Source organism: Trachemys scripta, chromosome 1, assembly GCF_013100865.1.
Source record: "Trachemys scripta elegans isolate TJP31775 chromosome 1, CAS_Tse_1.0, whole genome shotgun sequence".
NCBI classification, from domain to species: Eukaryota; Metazoa; Chordata; order Testudines; family Emydidae; genus Trachemys; species Trachemys scripta.
The window spans coordinates 333,266,712-333,289,302 of NC_048298.1; the positions used below are offsets into that span (position 1 = coordinate 333,266,712).

At 48.4% G+C, this 22,591-nt stretch overlaps 1 protein-coding gene across 1 annotated transcript in view; it reads right to left on the minus strand.

Moving 5' to 3' along the window:
• Nucleotides 1-6,763: 6,763 nt before the first annotated feature.
• Nucleotides 6,764-22,591, minus strand: part of MOGAT2 (monoacylglycerol O-acyltransferase 2) — a gene marked incomplete in the record, with an annotated part of 43,585 nt that continues 27,757 nt past the window's right edge. The window contains 4 exon segments of the mRNA XM_034759759.1: nt 6,764-7,905; nt 10,311-10,510; nt 11,164-11,338; nt 13,826-14,030. Of these exon segments, the coding sequence (XP_034615650.1) occupies nt 7,751-7,905; nt 10,311-10,510; nt 11,164-11,338; nt 13,826-14,030 (735 nt within the window).

Consider the following 22,591-nt stretch of genomic DNA (forward strand, 5'->3'; position numbering starts at 1 on the left):
GCAGTGATGGGATGATAAAAGCAGGTTATTTAGAATAAGATTTTCAAAAGTGACTGGTGATTTTTCAAAAGTGACCGGTCTCTATTTTTTGGTGGCCAAATTTGAGACACTTTAACAGGGCTTAATTTTCAGAGAGCAGGTACTTAGTCCCAGGTGGTCCCTTCTGAAAATCTTGGTGTTACATTATTCTGGTGTTATATAGGAGGAGAATTCTATAGCGTTGTTTCCTTGCTTTGGTGCTGCAGGGTTATTCACTGAGTTCAAAGTGCGGTCTGATGTGGAGTAGAATTTCTTTTTATTATTACTCCACGTGTACACTTTCCCATGAATCAGTTGTTTGCAATCACAAAACTACTGTACTTACTGAACTCATGATAGCATTAGAGACAGTTACACATTTGTCCCAAAACAATGGGTTATTTTCCTAAATATCAGTTCCTGGGGCTGGTTGAATAATTCAGAACAAATTAATTTGTCAAATTGCGCATCTCTTTGGTTCATGAAGTGTCTGCAAGTAAATCATGGTTTTCTCAAATGTCATGTTGTTTGAAATAATTTGCCAATACTTTCTAGACATTTTTCTTGGTCTGTAGCTTGCTCATAGGTAGTTTATTGTGAGTATTCAAACATCAAGCTGGTTTGATTGGCTACCCATACCATACACCATGTTTCTGTCCCCTGATTGCATGAGCTCTTAGACTCAAGATTCGGGTAGCAATACTAAAGATTCTGAAGTCAAAATGGACTTTATGATGTTCACCTGCATCTCATTCAGCTGGAGTTAGGGTTCTCAATACTTTTTAAAATCAAGTCCATGGCATTTCAGCCTGACGCATGCAACATCATTGGTCACTTCTGAATATGTGGCCGTTCCTTGTGCTTATGATAATGGAGATAATCCTCCAAGTGTAACCAAGGCAGTGCTGCCTGCTGAAGTCCAACAAACTATTTGTTTCTGGAGCATCTTTATGTCAAGCTGTGTTTAGAGGTGACAGGAGATCTAGAAAACCATGTAATTTAGCCCCTTTCAGAGGACAGGTGCTCAACTCTCTGAAGGTCCAACCCCACAAAGGTGTCTCAAGTTGGGCAGCCCAATTACCGAGGTACCCAAAATCACTAGGCATTTTGGAACTTTTAGGTCATTGTACTTGATTGAATTGAAGTCTAGGATCATTTTTATAAACATGTATAAATATACCAGGTGGATTCTGGATTTTTTGTTTGAATGAGTTTAGTGATTTTATTATTAATTGTTATTATTTATTTATTTATATTACCGTAGCCCCTAGGAAGGAGCCCCAGTCATGGACCAGGATCCTGTTATGCTAGGCGCTGTACAAACACATTTGTAGGGTGTTTTTTTTAAAGTACAATATATTTGGCAAAAACATTAATACTGTGAGATGTGTGGTTGATCTCAGCTCAAACCGTGAAGGCTTTTTGCCATGATAAAGCATAATTTCTCTAGTTGCTTGCCATGAAAACAACAAACCTTAAACTTGATTCAAGGACATCTGTAAAGCAATTTGCAATCTCTGGAGGGAAGCAGCTGTAGAAGGGCAAATTGCTATTATATTTGGCTTCCCTTTCGCTTTGGAATCAGTCAGTGTTCTGTATTCTTCAGTTGTCTGAGGTGATTTTCTGAGTCTTATCATTTGAATCCGCTAAGTAAGACAAATCCAGCTTAGGGTTTCTCTTAAGAGAATTGCTAGAAAGAGCATCTGACAGATGGACAGACGGCCAAGCAAGCAGAGACCATTAAACCCGGACTCTCAAGTTTCTTCTGAGATTTCCAAAACAAGGAAACATGGAATGTCTGTCTATGTGTACAGCACATACAGTTAGAGCTACACTAGAAAGCAATCTCTGAACTGATCATTTCTTGTTGATGGTTGTGCCTCACATTAAACAAAGCCAATCCCTGGTGCTGGTGTATGGAGTGGGGTTAGAAAGGGGGCTCTGTAATTCTAGCTTCAAAAAGTAATGTATTTTTTAGATGACCTCTGCACATAATGTAATGAACTCATGTGGGTTTGGCATTGGCTACAGTATGGGTGGGGGTCCACAAATTCTAGTACTTGAGGGCCCCAGGCTATGAAGTTCAGATCCCAATGTTGCTGTCGTTCAGGAGGGGGTTGGGGTTTGAGTGTGAGATTTTGGTTCAAGATCTGGTTCCAAGTCCTTTTGATTATTTGTATTTTTATTTTTTCACAGGTTTTTTTTAATGCATCCAGGAACCAGTTGTGGGACCAAACTGAGCTGGTCTCCTGACAATAATTCAGTTGCTGACTGGTGGCTCCATGAGGAGACAAGGCCCGGCTTTGTTTAGGTCCATTAATGGCTCCCTGCTGCAAACATGTCCATGAAAAGTACAATGCAAGCACAACTGCTGAGCTAGGTGGGTTTATTTAGGTTCCTGTGGTGCCCAAGTGCACGGTCCTGGCTTTAGGACAAAACTGGCCTGTCAACGAACCATTTATAACCAAGGCCTTAATTCACTTCCTTTCTTCCAGCTCAAATCTAGAGTGATGCCAACCAGCTTCTGCCCTGTCCACTGTACTGAAACTGCCCTCCTCAAGGTCTCTACGTCTTCCTGACTAGGCCTCAGGGCCTGTACTCCATCCTCCTCCTGCCGTGCTGTTTCCTTTCCAGAGGGACCCAGCTGTGTAAGGGAGAGAGAAACACTTTCCTGATTAGTAGCAGCAGCAGTAGGGTGGGGCGGGGCAGGCCAGCTGGCCTGTCACCCCCATGAGGCTAAGGAAGGGCCAGGATCCTTGAGCAACTGGAGGAGAGTTGCAGTCTCAGTCCAGGTCAGGACTATCACACTGGTTACTTTTCCATGTTTCCTGTGTTTGTGTGGCAGACGAGTAAAACAGCCTGCGTCGAAGGCTCAGCCAGAGCTCGGACAGGCTCCTTGTTTTGTCCCCAAGCTGGTGGCCAGGCCCACCAGACTACACTTTGATACTATTGCTCGCTGCCACCCCCGGACTGTCCTCCCTTGACTTTTGTGGCCCTGTGCGCCCTTCGTACGGCCCCATCTCTGACTGCTCACTCACAGCCACCTTTGGCACCTCTTCCTCCTCCCCCTCTTGGCTGGCGTCCCTGTGGGGTTTGTCCTTGGCCAGCTCCGTTTCTCCTCCCATGCCCTCTCCCTGGGTGACCTTCTCCATTCACATGAATTCAACAATTCTGGCTGTGCTGAGGACTCACAAATCTACCTCTCCCCCGCTGACCTGTCTCCCTCCCTCTTGTCCTGCAGCTCAGCCTGTCTCGCCCATGTTCCCTCCTAGCCCAGTTTAACATGGCTAAAACTGAGCTCCTGAGGTCTACTCCTATTCCCCCAGTTTCCATGTCTGCTGATACCACCATCCTATGTCACCTGGGGTTGCAGTCTGGAGGGGGGTCATCGGGCCATATTTAAGTCAGGCCACTTCTTTCTCCACAACATATCTAGACTCCAGGGCTTTTTCTCTGTCCCAATGTCTGGAATGCTTACCCAGGCTCCGATTCTCTTGCATTGCAGCCTCCTCCTGTCTGGCCACCCTGGCAACAACATCACCTCCTCGGGGCCATCCAAAATGCAGCTACCAAAATGATCTTCCTCATGCATGGATCTGGTCATGTCAGCTCCCCACCTATTAGCTGCCTGGCATGCTACTTCAAAGCTAAACGTCTCCCCCTTGTCTTCTAGGCCCTGCACAACACTGCTTTGGCCTGCATCTTGGACCTCGTCTCTTTTTATGTCCCTCAGATTCCACTCCACCAATGATACTGGCCTTGATGCTCTGTAGCTGTAGAGGTCATGCAGGAGACGGTCACGGCAATCAAGCTGAGAAGCCACTGAGGCATAGACAATGGCCACAAAGACAGAAAACGCAGGACAGACTGTGGTGCTATTGTACAAGAAGAAACAACAGGCTTCAGCAAGAGCTTGGATGAGAATGGAAGGGGAAGGGGAGCTAGAGAGTAATTGCTTTTTCCTGATACATCTTCCTGCTGCATATGGGCACCTGCAACCTTATTTAAGGCCCGAGCGAGAGAGTTATTAATAGGAACAGTGCAAGAAATGATGGCAGATGACCTGCTTTATTCAGCTGGATTAAGCATGGGATTACTGGAGGAGTGTTTAGAAATGTTTACGAGGCTCTGTTGCTTTTTCATGTTGTTGTCTGTTGTTCCTTCCAAAGAGGAGAGTTTTGTGCAGGATTATTCAGCCTCAGAATAATACCAGCTGCAATGTGATCAGTGCAGAATTTGGAACAAGTGCAGTAGAAATCAACAGGTCCTAGTATTCCCCATTTAGAAACTGATCAGCCCGTTTTTACCCTGGTGCTAAAAGAGGTGCTTGTTGGTTTAAATACAATAATTGTTACAATAAAAATCGTTGAGAGAATTCTGACTGCATTCCATATGGCTGGAGGAGGAGAAGCGGGGAGAGAAGTGATGGTTGTAGACGCCCCTGGGGAGCTACGGGCAGTGTAAAATAATCTAAACAGATGGTTCATGGCCTCCTAAAGATTACTCCTCATTCCCCAGCATAACTTCCATGGTGCTAAATCCCATTAAGTTAGTGTTTAATAAAGTTCTCAATATCAAGAAGCAGCTTATTAAAGTCCTGATTACCTGCCAAACGTGCCCTTTAGTAACATACTTCCTGTCTCAGTTAGCCTCTCCCTCCTCATCTTCTGTTCATACTCTCTGTGACGTTGCACTCCATAATGTTTTATGGAAATATGCTTATGAGTGTGAATATAATGTAACTGGGATATGCTTTATTCAAAAGGTCTCTTGTAAGGTATCATTATAAAGCTTATAATCTACTGAGTTCTGTTCATCCTATTTGTATGAATGTATCATTCTTGTATCTGAAACTAGGAATATGAAGTAGAACTCTGAGGTCCTACTGTAATTATGCAAAACGTGGGCCATAAATGGTGGTTTGGAAGCTTGATGGCTTTCATTGACTAGGACAATTGGTTGTAAATGGTCTGTTTACTTGCAAACCTTCCTGGGTGCGTGCGGGCCAGTCCTGGAAGAATGGAAGCTGGGGTCTCACAGGACATGTGAACATGTCACCTGATATTGGAATCCATTTTAAACCTGGTGCTTTTCCATTTAGAAGGAAGGGTGGGGACGCAAAGAGACAAAAGATTCCCGCCTTGTGCCAAAGCTATAAAAGGGGGTGGAACAGAACTAAGGGGTCTGCCAGTCATGAGAAAACCCCTAGTTACCAGCTGAGCTGGAACTAACAAGGACTGTATGAGGGAAAGGATTGGGTCTAGACTAGGAAGGAATCTAGTCTGTGAAAGACACTTATTGGAACATCTCTGAGGGTGAGATTTTACTTGTAATCAGTTTCTTAATATATTAGGCTTAGACGTGTGTGTTTTTGCTTTATTTTGCTTGGTGACTTACTTTGTTCTGTCTGTTATTACTTGGAACCACTTCAATCTTACTTTTTATACTTAATAAAATCACTTTTGTTTATTAATTAACCCAGAGTAAGTGATTAATACCTGGGGGAGCAAACAGCTGTGCATATCTCTCGATCAGTGTTATAGGGGATGGACAGTTTATGAGTTTACTCTGTATAAGATTTATTTGGGGTTTGGATCCCATTGGGAACTGGGTGTCTTGGTCCTAGAGATAGGTGACCTGCTGAGCAGTTTTTGGTTAAAGTCTGCAGCTCTGGGGGCATGGACCAGACCTGGGTCTGTGTTGCAGCAGGCTAGCCTGTCTGGCTCAACAAGGCAGGGTTCTGGAGTCCCAAGCTGGCAGGGAAAACAGGCTCAGAGGTAATTCCAGCACGTCAGGTGACAGTCCCAAGGGGGTCTCTGTGACTGAACCCATCACACTCTCCCTTTAAGAAAGAATTTAGGATTAAAAGATATGTGTACATAGCACCATTCACTTTTGACTCTCTGAGCCAGATTCTCTTGTCTGGTATGTTGGTGCAGCCCTGTTGAAATCAGTAGGATTGCACTGGAGGAAGAGAGAAGGGTCTTGTAGTCTCACAGAGTTTGTTTTCAAAGGGATTTGGGAATTTCAGCTTCATTTTTTTCCCTTGCATTCATCACTATTTCAGTAGACACAACGCATTCTAAAGGATGGGAGGGTTGATCTAGTGGTTAGGGTGGTAGAACTGGAATCAGGACTCCGGGGATCTAGCCCTCACTCTGCCACTAACTAGCGGGGTGACCTGAGGGCTGGGGTCACTTACAACCTGATTTTTTTTCTTCAAAGATGCTGAACACCAGTAGCTCCCATTGGTTTCAGTAGAGTTGGTAGGTGCCCAGTGCCTGAGAACAATTAGGCCATGTATCACTCTGTGCCTCAGTTTACCTAATATGAGGGAAACAGTCTCTGTGTCTGTAACGATCCATTTCATCAGGGTGTTGTGAGGCCTGGTTAATGAATGTTAACAAAGCACTTGGGAATCCTTGGTTCCCTATACAGTTACAACACGGTGTGATGAAATGTGGGTAACATGGCAAACTGTGAGCATTTCCAAACTATCCAGACCTAACACACAGCAGGAGCTGCCTCAGCTGGGATCTCAAACCCTTTGAAATTCACCCTGCCCTTTATAAAGGGCCCTCATCTCTTTCATGCCAGTGGGGTACAGCATTCAGTGATGGCAACAGGTCTCTTGGTTACACAGGGCCATGCTGTGATACAGAGAATCTGAACCTCCTAGTAAATTATATTTAGTTCAGGGAAGGCGGAAATAACCCAGTGTGAGTACCGGAACCAGCACCAGATGAAGAGATTAGCCAGCAAACATTTATCTGTCAAAATGCTGTTTAAAAAATTATAGCAATTTACACAGATGAGATGATGAATAAACATTCTTTTTTCAGTGCCCATTCTCAGCTCATTGGTGACTGATTTGAGCTATCCCTTGGGATAGACGTTCCTATCTGTTAGCTTGGTCTGAATGCTGAATAACTCTGGGTAGGTCTACACGGGTCAGGAGGTGTGACTGCAGCACGTGTAGACATGTCTGGGCAAAGGCCACTCAGGTATGTATCCAGGGTCCGGGCGGGCAGAGCTAGTCTGTGGAGCTACCGCTGCTCCTGTAGCATAACTGCTGTTTTTACTCAGGAGCAGTTACACTGCTAGCTAGATCAAAGCCAAGTTGGGTATGTGTACGGGTGTTGCAATTGCCCCTTCTGATTGCAGTGCAGACATAACCTCTGTTGAAGCCAAAAAGGCGACCTAGCGGTGAAAGGCTCAATAGCCCATACGGAGGCTGAGGGCATTGACCTCTGCTTCTTTGAGCCTGAGCGTTTTCATGGCTAACCTATGAAAACAACACCCATCTAGAGTTACATGCCAGAGAGGGTCTTAATAGTTTGCCACTGTCTGGAAATAGCAGGGTGATTTAATAAAGGTGATGTAACTCTTAAGGCTGAATTGGAAATAGGAGTTTTACGAAAGGGGAATTTTAATATTGCTGGGATTTTTACTTGACGATCTCTTACCAAGTGATCGTGACATTAGAAAGTGTGGGAAACTGGAGAAAGTAGTTCCATACGGCACTAGTGTAAACTAGAGATGGGCCTAAATTCAAACTCTGGATCGAAACACACACAGACGTTGGGGAAACAGACCCCAAATCTGTAGCTGCCCCTTAGCTTTATAGAGGGCTGAACCCCAAACCTTAGGTTCTGAAGGCTCCAGATGGTGGAGAAATGTGGAGCTGAACTTTCGGGCCCATCCCCAGTATCAACAAATGGGGTGGCCTGGTTTATATAAATTCAAGATGCTTGTCCTCTGGGACATTGTATTTAGTTTTATGCGCCTCAAAGAGTTTGCACAGTTCCTCAATGTACGTCTGATGTAATCGATCGACTTCTTCTTGGGATGGGTTGTGCTTCTTCTCCACTTTAATTGGCTTCCCAACTGGAAAACAAATGCACAAACATTAGGAAAGACTACAGCCTGTGAGCCGGGGTATCCAGATGCCACCCTCATTTTTAATGCCAAGCTCTGGCCCCTGGAGGCCCCAGGTTCAAGTATGCAATGTTCCAGTTGAACAGAATTGTAGTGAGGGATCAAGATGGAATATTGTATGCTGGGGACTTATAGTTGGGAGGTGGTGGGCCTAGCTGATAGGGCATTGAACTACAACTCGGGAACTAGACCTGGATTCTTGTTCTAGCTCTGCTGGGTAACCTTGGGCAAGTCTGCTCACCTCTCTGTGCCTCAGTTTTCCCCATCTGTAAAATGGGGATAATGATACTGACTTTTCTTTGTAAAGTGCTTTGAGATCTGTGGATGAAGAGCGCGAGCTAAGAGCTAGGTAATGTTATCTGTGGGCACAATGAGACGCAAAGGCAGGCTGTCGCTATTTGAGATAAATGAGATGTGGTGTTGGAGCTCCTGGCAGGCCGCCCATGCAGCCGTCACTGTCACTAGGATTTGGCACCTCTGGAGTAACCTCTTGTTTTAAAACACAGAGAAAAGATCTCAGTGAAGCCACAAGTTGCCCCTGGAGTCTGGGCTCTCGCCCAGGGAAGAGCTGTGGGAGCACTGTGGCTATCACCAAAAAAGCCTCCCCCCTTAATCATAAGCTGGATTTATCTACAACACCATTCACAGAGCCCCAGGAAGTGGGGCCCGGGGAGCATGTCTACATTGCAAACACCTGCCACTGGCCTATGGCCACTGACTCAGCCTAGTGGGGCTCGGGTTGCAGGGCTAAAAAACTGCAGTTTAGGTGTAGGTGATGAGGCTGCAGCCAGGACTTGGGACCTCGCAACCAGGAGGTTCCAAGAGCCCCAGTTCCAGCCTGAGTTTGAACGTCTACCCTGCAATTTTATAGCCCTCCAGCTCCACCAGCTTGGGCCATCAGCCGGTGGTTTATTGCAGTGTGGGCATATCCACAGAGGTCAAGATTTTCAAAATACACTTGTAATTTTGGTTGCTTCCATTTCTGGGCGCCCAACTGGAGACGCACCTTAAAGGATTCTGCTTTTCAGAAAGTGCTATCTGCCCACCCTCTGAAAACCTTCACAGGGTTTGAAACTGCTTTTGAAAGCCTCCAAAGTATTTTGGCTCCTAACTTCCATTACAATCAATGAAAGATGTGGACTGGGCCTAAGTGACTCTAGCAATGAGAACAAGTGCCCTCCCTCCCCAAGAAGCAACTGACAGTGGGACAGGCTGCCTCTTTATCAGGCAGCAAGGCCTTGGGGTTATCTGTCGTCCTTCTGAACTTCACTCTAATTGTGTTTGTCAGGCTGCAATGGGTTCCCATTGTTTTGGGTTGCTGTCCATCTGTCTAATTACAGGTCCTGAAGATGCGGGTGTGAGGGCGAGTAAAGCCATTGAGAGATCCAAACAAGCTGTAAAACAATTAGGAGTAATTGCAGGCTGTCAAACCCAATCAGCACTGTCAGCCTTGGCCTTTTCAAACAGCCTCTTCAATTAGACTAACAAATGCTGGCTGTGCTCAGTGGGTCAAATCCACTGTTGGTGAAAGCAGGTGCGATTCCACTGAAACCACTGAGCTCCACTGAAATCTAGCCACACGCGGACTGGCGTGCTAGGAACCGCCTTTCTCTGCAGTTTGTTCACCGAGGCCCAGACCCTCAATGGTATTTAAGAGCCTAGGTCTTTGGGGGTATTTAACCAGCTCTTTCAGCTGCTTCTTCTCTAAACCTAGTGCTGCTCCTTTTAAACACTCCTGTAAACTCTGTAGGGCTGCAGATTTGTTCAGTCTCTGATCTACTTGTGGAACTGACTGGAGGATGCAGAAACAATCAAATCTACTTAGTGTGATGCAAAGTCTCAGGTCAGAGCTGAACCAAAGCAACCTTGTCCCTATGTACACCATAAATGGGTCTCCCTGTCACCCCATCCCTATGCTGTAGCCCTGCCCATCCTTGCGGGAGGCAGCAGGTTTCTGAGTTCAGATGAATGGGGAAGTTCACACCTCTTGGAGCTGTTGTTTCAGGCTGTCTGCAGACTCAGGCAGACATCAATTACACTTGGGTCACATTTTCAAGCTTTTCTTTGCATTCAGGAGCCGGTGCCCTATACATATGTCTGAAATGAGCCATGGCTTAGTTTGTGCAAGCTGGCAGCAAATCCTTAACTCCACCCTGGAGCCAGGAGAAAGCAGGGGAAGGAATTGTATGTCTCTGAGTAATAATGCCCCTGGGGGCTGCTCTGGGGTTGATGTAGCATAAGCACTACCCCGGCACAGGGCTGTGGCCAAAGGCACCATCTTGTCCTAGATGGTGATGTGCCCTGTAACAATCTCCAAGCGCAATCACAGCTCCCAGTGACCAGGTCAAACTTACCCACAGTGAAGATGGGCCGTCGATACGGGAGAAGCCCGAAGCTGTACTGGAACACGCCCCGGGCATGGAACAGGGGGAGGGAGATGCCCATGATTTGCTGAAGACGGTGCTGCGTCCGCCTCAGCCAGGAGCCCTTTGGGTTGTCGACCTGGTCAAAGAGCTCATTCTCCCCAAAGGAAAACACGGGGACGAGTGGAGCCCTGCGGAGGGAGAACGGGGTCAGGGCAGGCAGCACAAGCGCAGCAGGCCAGCAGACAGTGCACGGACGAGGAGGCTCTTTCTGTGCATGGCCAGAAGCCAGCAGAGCTCTGCACTCAGCAAGAACTCGCGCTCTGCCATTGGGCAAGAGATAAGGCGGAGGCACCGCTGCCTGCCCCTCTGGGAGAGCAGTGTCTGCAGAGCCCACACTAGGGCTAATAGTGCCGGGGGAGTGGTGTGGCTCTGCTAGCCTAACCCTGTACGTCCAAGGAGTCTCTGCCTTGCTCAGAGCAAGCAGGCTCCCCCTTGCCATGGATGGGCAGGGCTGTCGAGGGCATGGTTTTATGAACACAGTGCTGGCCATAAGCATAAGCAAAGCCAATGGCCACTTGCGCCAAAGCCCTCTGAAGTAAATGGAGAGACTCCCACTGGCATCAACAGGCTTTGGAGCCGGCCGTTAGAGGCACCTCATCCACCGTCCGTTCTGGTGCTCTCCGGCCAGCCCCAGCTCTCCTTCCGGCTGTGGGACTGGCAGGGGAACGGCCCAGCCAGCAGGCTGGCCTCCCCTCCTCTGGCCGGGTGGCCTTGTTTCCCTACCTCCCCTCCCGTCACTGCGGTGTTGGCGTGAGGGCAGTGACAGGGCTCACAGCATTACCCGTGCTCCATGGCCAGTCGAACGAACCCCTTGCGGTTTTTCAGCAGTAGGGTGAAGGCTCCAGGCCGTGCGTCTAGGGCCTCCTGGGCCCCTCCCACTGCTATGACCAGCATGTTCCCACCTCCCCACCTCCTCAGCACGTTCGAAGCACTGTCTTTGTCGGATGGGACGAGACCTGGGAGGGGCAGAGACAAGAAGAGACGCTTGACAATAAGAGCCTCAATTACCATGGGCCAGTCATTCATACATCACTACTTGTACAGCTCCACTACGGTGCTTGAAGGTGCATCCTCCTCCTCTCTTCTATAGTGCCAGAAGTTGATCCAGCCCTTTCCAGCCCTCCAAACCCCAAGTGGGGGACAGTCACAGGGTGCGCTGGTCCCTTTTAGGGAATCTGGGCTCAGCCTCACCCTGTGACAGTGACCCAATGTGTGGGGCCTATGCAGGAGATTGGACAAGCGTGGGATCTATCCCTCTCTCTGTAAGGTTGGGGTCAGGGTTCTTTATCACTGATGTCAATAATTTCTCTACAACAGACATGTAGGCACCATATTTGCGTGGAATGTGGATGACTTTGGGGCTGAAATGAGTGGTGTCCCTCAAAATGAGCTCCCTTGGAGAGGTATCTGGTAGGTAAGGCCTGTTCCCTGCCTTGAAAAGTCTCCAGTCTAAATAAGACAAGGCAAAACAGAGGCAAGACCTATAGCCCCATTTCTGCAGAGGGTGGTCCGGGGTTACTAATGGGAAGAAGTAAGGGGAAGCCACTGACTGGGGAGATGGGTTTTAAGGAGGGATTTGGAAGTGAGAGAAGGTGTTTGGCAGATGTGGTCAAAGAGACAGTTCCTGGTACAGGAGGCATCATGGTGGAAAACAATAGTATGTATGTGATTGTTAGCATCCGGAGACCAAGCAGCGGCAGACAAAGGAATAGGCTAAAAAGCAGAACCGTAACTAGGGTGGGACGAACGGGACAGCCGCCCAGGGTGCAAAGCCGTGGGGGTGGAAAAATGAGGAAAAACCCCAGTAGGGGGCGCAAATATGTTTGCTTGCCCCAGGTGCTAAAATGCCTAGTTACGGCTCTGCTAAAAAGATGCTATTGGGATAGCGTGGGAGCTGTTGCCTTTTGCCAACAGGCCAGTTCTGAACCATTCCATTCTCTCTCTGCCACTGACTCACAAAGAGACTTTGGGCAACTCACTTGGGCTGGGATTTTCGGAGTTAGGTGCCCAACTCGATGGAATATTACTGGGATTTGAGTGTCTAACTCTCACTGGCCCCTGTGGAAATCGTACCTAGTCTCCCCCTGACTCAGTTTCCCCATCTCTTCCTTCGTAAAATGCCGTGCGTGCTCAGCTGGAAAGTGCTATGTATCACGCTATGGCGCGGCTGCTCACTCAGTTCCCACCCCAAAGCCTTGTTGCTCTTTCTGCCAGCTCATGTGCAATGGGCACTTCTGGGTGCCAGGGGCACGGCCGAATCTGCTGCTCCAGCACTTGGAAAGCGCTGCTGTGGCTGGTGTAAAGGGTTTGGGCGAGCACCCAGGAACTGATCCCGCAAAGCACTTACACAGGTGCTGAACTTTGGGCGCAAATAGTGCCACTGAGTTCAGTGAGACTATTTGTGTGGCTAGAGCAAAGCGGATGCTTCCGGCTTTGCTGAACCGAGACCTAAAGCCTTGCTGCTGGTCATGAATAAACAGAAACAGGGGCAGCATTTTGGAGGAGGAAAGGACAGAGGTGGGTTGGCGTGCAGTTCTTATTGACAGCAATGGGAGTTTGGCCACTGGCTTCAATGGGAGCAGGATTGGGTTCCTATTGGTGACCTGGTGGGATGACAAACCCCATCTTCACCTGTGGAGGCAATGCAAACGGTGCCAGCCCTGGTGAGCCCACTGGGTTTCTGCCTCCCTCTTATGTCTCTCTAAACAGTGGAGATGCAGCTGTGACTCGGTCAGCAGGCTGAGAGCCAGGTGACCTGCATTCCATTCCGCCTCTGCCACTGACTCACCGAGAGACTTTGGGCAAGACACTTAGGCTGGGATTTTCAAAGGAACCTAAGAAACATCCGCTGAATGTTACTGGGATTTGAGTCTCTAACTCTTGCTGGCTCCAGTGGAAATCGTACCTGTTAGCTCCCTGACTCAGTTTCCCCATCTCTTCAATTACACTTAACCGCCTTCGGAAAGTGCTGGGCGTGATCAGATGGAAAGTGCTATGTATTATTTTCATCTGCTTATTTTTTCTCACTGCCTGTTCCTTCCACGGTCTCCAGCGTTCTATCTGTGCCTGTGGGAACGTCTACACTGCAAAACCAGGCAGTGAGTCTCAGAGCCCAGTTTAACTGATGGGCTTGCAAGGCTCATGCCGCAGAGCTAAAATCAGACCCTCCTCCCTCCCCAGTTAAACCGAGGAAGTAGGGGGAGAAGAGAAGGAAGGATAGGGCATTAAAGGGCTGATTGTACCTGTTCAAAGCTTTTTTTTCCTCCACTCCTTGGCTGCGTACCTGCTTATGGCAAAGAACATAGGAACCCAAACCACTAATAGGCTCCCCAGTGTGACTCTTCCAAAATCTCCAGCTTTTCACGCGGTCCCAGAGGGCTGAGCTCCTATCTGTCATTACCACTGCCCCGCATACTCTGCCCCCATGCTACGGCCCTGCTTACCTCCACTCAGCAGGTAGTCCCTGAAGAAGGGGACTCTGAACCAGAGTGTCAGCATCATCATGTGAGGGGTCAACCCCGGGAACAGCTGCGAAAACCCCGTTGCCTCGGTGCAGAAATTGAGGAAGGCACCGGCCACCAGGACCCCGTGGGGATGGAAGCCGACCACGTAGTTCTTACTTGGATCCAGCTCTGCCGTTTTCACCAGCTGGAGACACAATAACCGATGAGGAGATATAATACAGACAGAGTTGGGAGTTTGTAATGAATCCTAGAGCTGCCGCTGAAGCCTGGCTGGGGATTCGCCTTAGAGAACAGTCATGATTTTTCTTTGTGTGTGGCTATCTCCCTCCCTCTAGGGGGCGCTAACAGTGAGTGCTCCTTACCCTCCGACTCTCACAGAGGCTAGAGATACTCAAAAAATTTCCTCCCCTCCCCCAATTTTTTTTTTTAATTTTTCATGGCAAATGCCCTTTTAACTAAAATGGGAGATTTCCACCCACTGTTTTAATTTTGGTCACTATCTTTCAATTTCTGAGGAAAATTTCAAGCCAAAATCTTTTGAAGTTTTTGGAAACATTTCATTTGGGGGAGTGTGGCTGGGGGTGGGGGGAGGGCTCTCTACTGTGTCTCTCTCTTTTTAAACATCCCCTTCCTTTTCAAGTGTGATGCAACAGTGTGATGCTGTTGCAAAAAAAACCAAACATGATTCTAGGATGTATTAACAGGTGTGTTGTGAGCAAGACACGAGAAGTCATTCTTCCGCTCTACTCTGCTGTGGTTAGGCCTCAGCTGGAGTATTGTGTCCAGTTCTGGGCACCGCATTTCAAGAAAGATGTGGAGAAATTGGAAAGGGTCCAGAGAAGAGCAAGAAGAATGATGTCTTGAGAACATGACCTATGAAGGAAGGCTGAAAGAATTGGGTTTGTTTAGTTTGGAAAAGAGAAGACTGAGAGGGGACATGATAGCAGTTTTCAGGTATCTAAAAGGGTGTCATAAGGAGGAGGGAGAAAACTTGTTCACCTTAGACTCTAAGGATAGAACGAGAAGCAATGGGCTTAAACTGCAGCAAGGGAGGTCTAGGTTGGACATTAGGAAAAAGTTCCTAACTGTCAGGGTGGTTAAACACTGGAATAAATTGCCTAGGGAGGTTGTGGAATCTCCATTTCTGGAGATATTTAAGAGTAGGTTAGATAAATGTCTATCAGAGATGGTCTAGACAGTATTTGGTCCTGTCATGAGGGCAGGGGACTGGACTCGATGACCTCTCGAGGTCCCTTCCAGTCCTAGAATCTATGAATCTAGTGGGAAAGTTTAAACATTGAAAGACTGTTTTTCCCTCTCCCTCGCCCCCCATTTTTTTTCAACCAGCACTAGCAGGGACCACAGCTGTGCCTGGCTCCTGTGGCACAAACAAAGTGTGCAAGGAAGGCTCCTTGGTCCAGATCCTCAAAGGAATTTGTGCACAATAGGCCTGTAGCCTCAGAAGTATGTCAGCACTCACGCCCATTGAAATCAGTGGGTGCGAGGCACCTAGATACCTTTGAGGATCTGGGTCCTTGTGTCCTCCCCCAGCGGCGCGGCGCTCCTGCTCTGCTTTAAGGCAAAGGCCCTCTGGGGTAAGGCTATGAGAGAACAAAGGATTGTGGGTACCATTTGAATTCCTAGCAACACCTCAGCCTGCCTGACGTTCTCCTGCAGGTGTAGGGGAACTCTCAAATTTGAGAAGGAAGAAAATGGTTTAATATGCTGGAAGAAGGCTGAAAAAGAGCCACTGACCCCAGCAAGGGGGGCTCAGCTGCATCTGGGCTAAAAGCACATTGTCTGCATTGAGAATTGGAAGTAATTCTCCCACTGGTGTGGTGCTAGAGCACCAGCACAAGCAGCTTTTCTAGGGGGAGTGACCATGGGAGAAGCAGTGCAGACCAGGTGCAAGGGTAATCCATGCCTGCTTGGTGTGGTGCTCTGGCCCCCTCTAGTAGCAGCTACACCATCAGAAAGTGGTGAGCCTGCTACACGGTTGGCTAAGAGGTGTGTGTCTTTTAGCTCATGCAGTAGTGGCTCATGGATTAAGCTCCAGGGATCCCAGGTTTGATCCCAGCTGACAACAACCAGGGTTTCTTGGTGTTACACAGGCATAGCTTATCATAGTGTTCTTTGCAGGTTCTGAGAAGGGCTTCCCCTTTTGTTGGGCTGGCTTAAGGGTAAATGTCACACAGTGTTTAACTTTTAGGGGGCGGATCCGGAGTCCCCCCGTCCTTTCACCTGCTGCGACAGTTTTGGGAACAGGGGCATCTGCCTCTTTAAGGGCATCTCTGTCCCACTTCATTGATGTGATCATCAGCAGGCGACAGGAGCCACTGGACTAGTTCGGTTACAGCCCAGCTCAGCTATTCAGTCCCTACCAGCTGGGACAGCGGGTCTGCCCCTTTAAGGACATTCTCCCCTGCCCTCCCTATCACTGCTAGAGCCCCCAACTATTTGGAGCTGGCCTGGGTTTGATAGCCATCGGGATGCGCTGCAAGGGCTGGCTTTTCTCCCAGGCTTTACAGGAGGAGGGTGTGTGTCAGGGATGTACGTGTTTAGCTGGAGAATTGGGGGTGGGAGGTATGTTTTTATCTGGAGACTGCGGGAGAAGCAGATTCATTTCATAGGATATGAGACATGATAGTGCAGTTCAGGATGCCTGGACTGTGCCTTGGGCACTCGGCTGACTTGCCTGACCCATTTGAGAACGTGGACACTTCCAGCCCGAGTTAGATTTGACCAAGGGTCTGTCTACACTGCAATTAGACACCCGCGGCTGGGCTGTGCCAACAGATTCGGGCTTGTGGAGTTAAGGCGTAGTTTAATTGCAGTGTAGCTGTACAGGATCCTAGAGCCTGGGCTCTAGCGCGAGCCCAAATGTCTACACCACAGTTAAGCAGCCCCTTAGTCCGAGCCCCACAATCCCGGGGCAGGCGGCACGTGGGGTTTTAATGGCAGTGTAGACAAACCCTCAGTGACCTGGAGACAAAAGTTCCTGCCACCCTGCTCCCAGTTCCCTGAGTCATCCAGTGCCACTCCCACAGTTAGCTTTACTTACGGCCCAGCTTCAGGAGTGAAGAAGCGTGTTGTAGAGGACTCTGTGTGTGTCTGGCTGCTGCACTAAGATAGGAGCGGAACAAAATCTACCAGGAAAAGCCCCCAGGGAAAGAAACGCCTCAGGAACTGACACACCACTGCAGGCGGCACGGCAGGAGGAGTGAGTCTGTAATAGGCACTCAGGGCGGGGTAGAGGCCTTGTCAATGAGCTCAGGGAGGCTGGGAGCAGGGTTGGTGCAGAGCAACTCTGCACCAACTGGGCAAGGTCACCGCACAGGGGTTATTCTCAGGGGTCCAGTTCCACTCAGCATAAAGCCCTTTTCACCCCCAGAGCAGCTTAAAGGGCCTTTTGCCTAAGAGAGAATCAGGCCCCACAAGCATTATCCACTCTGCTGCCTCTGAGTACATCAGTCCACTCCGTGGTGCTATTCTAGTGGCAGGGCAGCTAATTAATTCTCCCGGAGAAAGCCAGAAGCAGCAGCGGCAGCAGGTAGGTCATAAGAGGTATTTTTTATGCTGTGGCTAATTTTCCATCGGTCCCGGAGCGTTATTGACAGTGCACATGTACCCAGTCACGCGCCATCTCCTAACGAGGTGAGATTGTGAACAAAAAGTCCCTTTGCTGCGGAGCACAGGCGCTGAGCAAGCAAAGGGATCTGATTGCTGATTTCACTCAGTAGCCAGGGACATTGTCATGATTCACTCAGTCTCAGGCAGCCTAGATTTGTTCTCTGTAAGTAACGTACATTTATATAAGGCCTTTCCTCCTCTCCAAGTAGTTCATAAATGGAAAGGCAAACTAGATCTAAGGGTTTGGGGCATCACTCAAATGTAATCACCTCTGGGGCGGAGGGATACTCAGGAGCTGTTTAATGGGCCACAGCAACACTCAAGAACAGCTTAGGAGAGGAAATGAAGACTATTTCCCCCGACTCTGAAGGGGAATATTGAAGGTAGGTAAGTTGTAGCCAAGGTATTGCAGTCTAGTAGTTAGAACAGAGGACTGGGAGATCTGGTTTGTAATCCTGGCTGTACCACAGACTTTCAGAAGACTTCACCGTTTGGATGGCCATAGGCATCACAATAAGAGCTGAGTTTTTTTTGAAAATCTGTCCTTTTATTTAGGTCCGGGGTAGGCAACCTATGGCACGTGTGTCGAAGGTGGCACGTGAGCTGATTTTCAGTGGCACTCATGCTGCCCGGGTCCTGACCATCAGTCCAGGGGGCTCTGCATTTTAATTTAATTTTAAATGAAGCTTCTTAAACATTTTAAAAACCTTATTTACTTTACATACAACAATAGTTTAGTTGTATATTATAGACTTATAGAAAGAGACCTTCTAAAAATGTTAACGTATGACTGGCACGCAAAACCTTAAATTCGAGTGAATAAATGAAGACTCGGCACACCACTTCTGAAAGGTTGCCAGCCCCTGATCTAGGTGCTTAGGCGGATGCTGAACTCTTAAAAATCTGACCCTTTGTGGGTGCTGAGCACTTGCAAATCTGGTCCTGGGTGAGCTTGGTCTGCCCCCTCTAATAATGAGAGAGGACTCCAAATCAAAATCTCAGCTCCAGACACTCCTGGACGTTAGCTGCTCACAATCTGAATATTGCAACTTATATCATCGCTCATAACACTGGCCGAGCTCACAGGGGTGAGACGTGGGACCAGAACTTCTTGACAACCAGGAACAAATGTCTCAAATTGCATACCCAAAAATGGAGGCACATAAAGTTAGTGAGCATTTCTGAAAAGTTGGCTGGAAGCAATTTGTCCATGGCCTCGCAGAGCATCCATAGCCTAGCTGGGATTTGAACCCAGCTCTCCTGAGGTGAGGTGAGGCCAGTCCCTTAACTAACACTCTGTTCTTATAAGCACTATTGCCTCTGTTTGCTTGGGCGCCTCATTAACCCATATGCTACAAAATGAACATTTTTGAAAATGTCATGCAAGGAGAACTAATTTTTATCACAGACCATAAGGGAAGGAAGGACAGTGAGACACAGGGCACAGTTCCTGGAAGGAGATCCAATTTAGACAAGCCGATGATGGGGAATACAAATCTCAAAGAGAACTATTCAAGGGGAAGGAGACAGCTGGGAAACAGGAATGCTGAAAATCAAACCTAGATGTGATAGGGTAAAGCATAATTTCGGATGCTGTTGGGCTTTAGGAGACCTGGTTTGAAACCCAGCTCTGCCATGGGTTCCCTGTGTGTCCTTGGGCAAGTCATTTAACCTCTCTGTGCCTCAGTTTCCCATCTGGAAATGGGTAGACAACCCCCCCACACACACACAAACACACTTTGTCTCTCTTGTCTATTTAGAGAGTAAACTCTTCAGGGCAAGGGCTGTGTGTGTGCATGTTTGTATGTGCAATGAGGCCCTGACCTGTTTGGGGCCTTGAGGTGCTATTGATATACAAATCATAATATAAATAGAGACGTCACAGCTGAAGGAAAGTCCTGCTCCCGTCATCCTTGGGGACACCATCCCTTGGACAGTACTTTCAGTACTAGGTACCACCACAGCAAAAGGATACTGGCAAAATCGGATATAATTAGGGGGCTGGGGGGATCAATAAGGAAAGATTAACATCTTGATATTTTGGCTGAAGGACCAGAGGAGGATGTTGTTATGTAGAAACATTTCATGGGTGCAAACACAAAGGGTGGAATCCTGCCCTTTTGGGGAGTTTTGTCATTGCTTCAATAGGCTCAGGATTTCACCCCAGTGATGGAAAGGAGTAGGGCTGATGGTGGGGCAAGGACATGCATTCTGTAGGCTGAAGTGTGGGAGGAATTTCATTGCAATGAGATGTCAGGCGTTCGCATAACAATTTTTTTTTTTTAGATTTGCTAGCTAATAAGTCTGAGTCTACTTTTCACAGCAGCAGACTTGTTAGCTAGCTGGGAGGCAGTGAAAAGTGATATTAAGAAACATACAAATATTACTTCTCACAGCAGACTTACTCAGCCCTGGCAAGCCGGGAGACAAATTAAGCCTTGGATGGGGAGACGGGTAGGGAGGCAGTGGGGCTGGGGGTGATGTGGTGGATGGGTGAGGGGCCGGAGGAGTCTGTGAGGACCTGGGGTGATGCATGAGGGGCTGGGGGACAGAGCCCATGGCCAGAGCCCACCGCCGCATGGCTGGAGCCTGCCACCCGCCATCCCAGGGCTAAAGCTGGAAGCCTGCGCCCCACCGCCCTGCGGAAGGTGGGGGACTCACACCAGCTGTCTGCTCCTCTGGAGTTTGTGGCTCCAGGGGAGCCATCCCCCGATCACCACCCAGAAAGAAGGCTGTGTCCGCAAGAAAAGCCCCTGGTGGCTGCATTTGAGAAACGCTGCATTAGACTGGGGAACAGTTGAGCGGTTCTCAACCTTTTCCATTCTGAGATACCCTCCCCTGGCTCCTCTTTGCAATACGAGCAATCAGAACCCCGAGAATAGTCCATTTGTGCCGCCTAAGACTGGACACAACACAAATAGACACTAGAGGGAACCAACCACAGCAGCCAGAAGTGTGGACTAGATAAAACCGAACAGTCCTTTTCCATCCCTGATTTCCACAAATCCTGATTCCCGTGCAGTTAATTTATCACTGGTTGCACTGCGTTCTCATTATGGCTGGTTGCTTATCGCTCTCCTGCAATGCTTTTCTTTTAGGTTTCCCCGTGATTTATTATACTTTTATAGCACGACTGCGTTTAGCCACCGCATTTAGAATTGCGCTATCTGTTGCCGTATCATTTGTTTTCTTTGCAGGTTCCTTCTGGCAGGAGCTGAACCAGAATGAAAATCCTGGTGTTTTATAATCCCATCAGCTGGAAGATCTGTTCCCAATGTAGGTTTCCTCATGGAGGGCCAGATCCACTCCCCAGTGTGTTAACCTCTCCCGATCTGGTTCCATAATTCCGCAGACCCACCGGGGAACGCAAACTGGCAGATCTTGGTTCTGCCATGACAGGCCTGGCTAGGCTACCTCAGCATGTCCAGGGCTCTGGGTGAGCGGCACACCCTGACCTGTACACAGTATCAACTTTAGGCCTTTGTGGTTGCAAAAGGACCGTGCTTCCACAGAGCTGATATTGCATCACCCCAATCTGACCCACAGCTGCACATTCACTAACGCATGGGAAAACCTTCTTCCCCTCTGCCCCATCTACTACTCTGCCAGCCCAGAGAATTCCAAATCAGCCTCCCTGTTATGGTTGCACATAGACTTGTATGTCCCAGTAGCCTCAGAAGTGGCTAATGGGTATGAGTGCAAAGGCTGCTGGGACTTAAATGTTGGCAACCGGCTGACACACCAGAGGGATGGATAAAGTGGAGTCAGCTGACCAGAGAAGCCAAGAAGACCCCACATTCTGCATGGGTCAGTTCTGCAGTCCCATGTATATCCTTTCATCGGCTGTTCCCTTGTTCATGTAGAGCAGCGGTTCTCAACCCACTGGCTGCATGCAGCCCAATTAGCACACAGCTGTGGCCCAGCTCAGCTGTGTGCTAAAGGCCAGCCCGTGTGCCGGGGTCTGCCAGGTTCCCGGCTGCCTGGCACGGAGGGGTCCAGGCTGCCCTGCCACCCAGTGCGACGCGGTCGGGGCCCCGGGTCTGGGGCAGCCGCGTGGTGGGGATCCAGGGTTGGGGCTGCTGGCTGGCCCTGGGAGCTTCAAGGTCCACCCGGCCCCTGCAACACATTGTGGCTGAATATGTGGCCTACAATGTGTAATAAATTGAGAACTACTGGCATAGAGCTTGGGGAGGAAGGGTGGCTTTGGTGTCAGGGGACTGGCCTGAGACTCAGGAGACCTGTGTTCAATTCCTTACTCTGTCACGGACAAATTGTGTGACTTTGGTCACATCACCGCCTCCATTCCCAAGCTTATGTTGTGGGTGAAAAGGAAATTCCTGTCTTGCCTATTTAGATGATAAGCAATGGGGGCAGGGATGTTTCTTACTCTGAGTGTGTACAGCAGCTAGCACACTGGGGCGCTGACATTGGTTCCAAGTCTGGGCGTTGCTGTAATAACAATAAGCAATTCTGCAGATAGTGGATGTATGAGCAACTTTTTCACATGCAACTCAAGCATCCACAGCCAGAGATTGCATCTAGATCACTGAATAAGCCAGCTGCTTACATTCACACCAAGTCTGCTCCTTTTCAGACTGGTTTGATTAGTGATGTGCATACTGCAAGCTCAGGTAAGGATAGCCATGCTTTCTTAGGTACTTATTTGACCCCTATTACCACAGTATCTGAGCATCTCACTCTCTTTAATGGATGTAGCTTCATAACACTCTCTGAGGTAGGACAATGCATTATCCCCATTGTACAGATGGGGAGCTGAGGCACAGAGATTTGCCTGAGGTAACCCAGGATGTTTGTGGCAGAACATAGATTGGAACTGAGGTCTCCCAGGTGCTATGCTAGCACCCTAACCACTGGACGATTCTTCTACTCTACTCTCTCTTTTGTTAAGGGAACTCTTAGACACAATAACTAGCTCCTTCGTGCCTGAATATTTTCTTTTTAATGTTTAGACATTCCCATTTTCCATCTTTGTCAAAGTTCAATCTCTTACCGGACTAGTGGTCAAGTCTGGGTCATGGTCCCAATATGCACATACTGGGAAGGGAGTTAATCTCTTACATTGCATGGCCTAATTGTTATGCAATACAGTCTTAT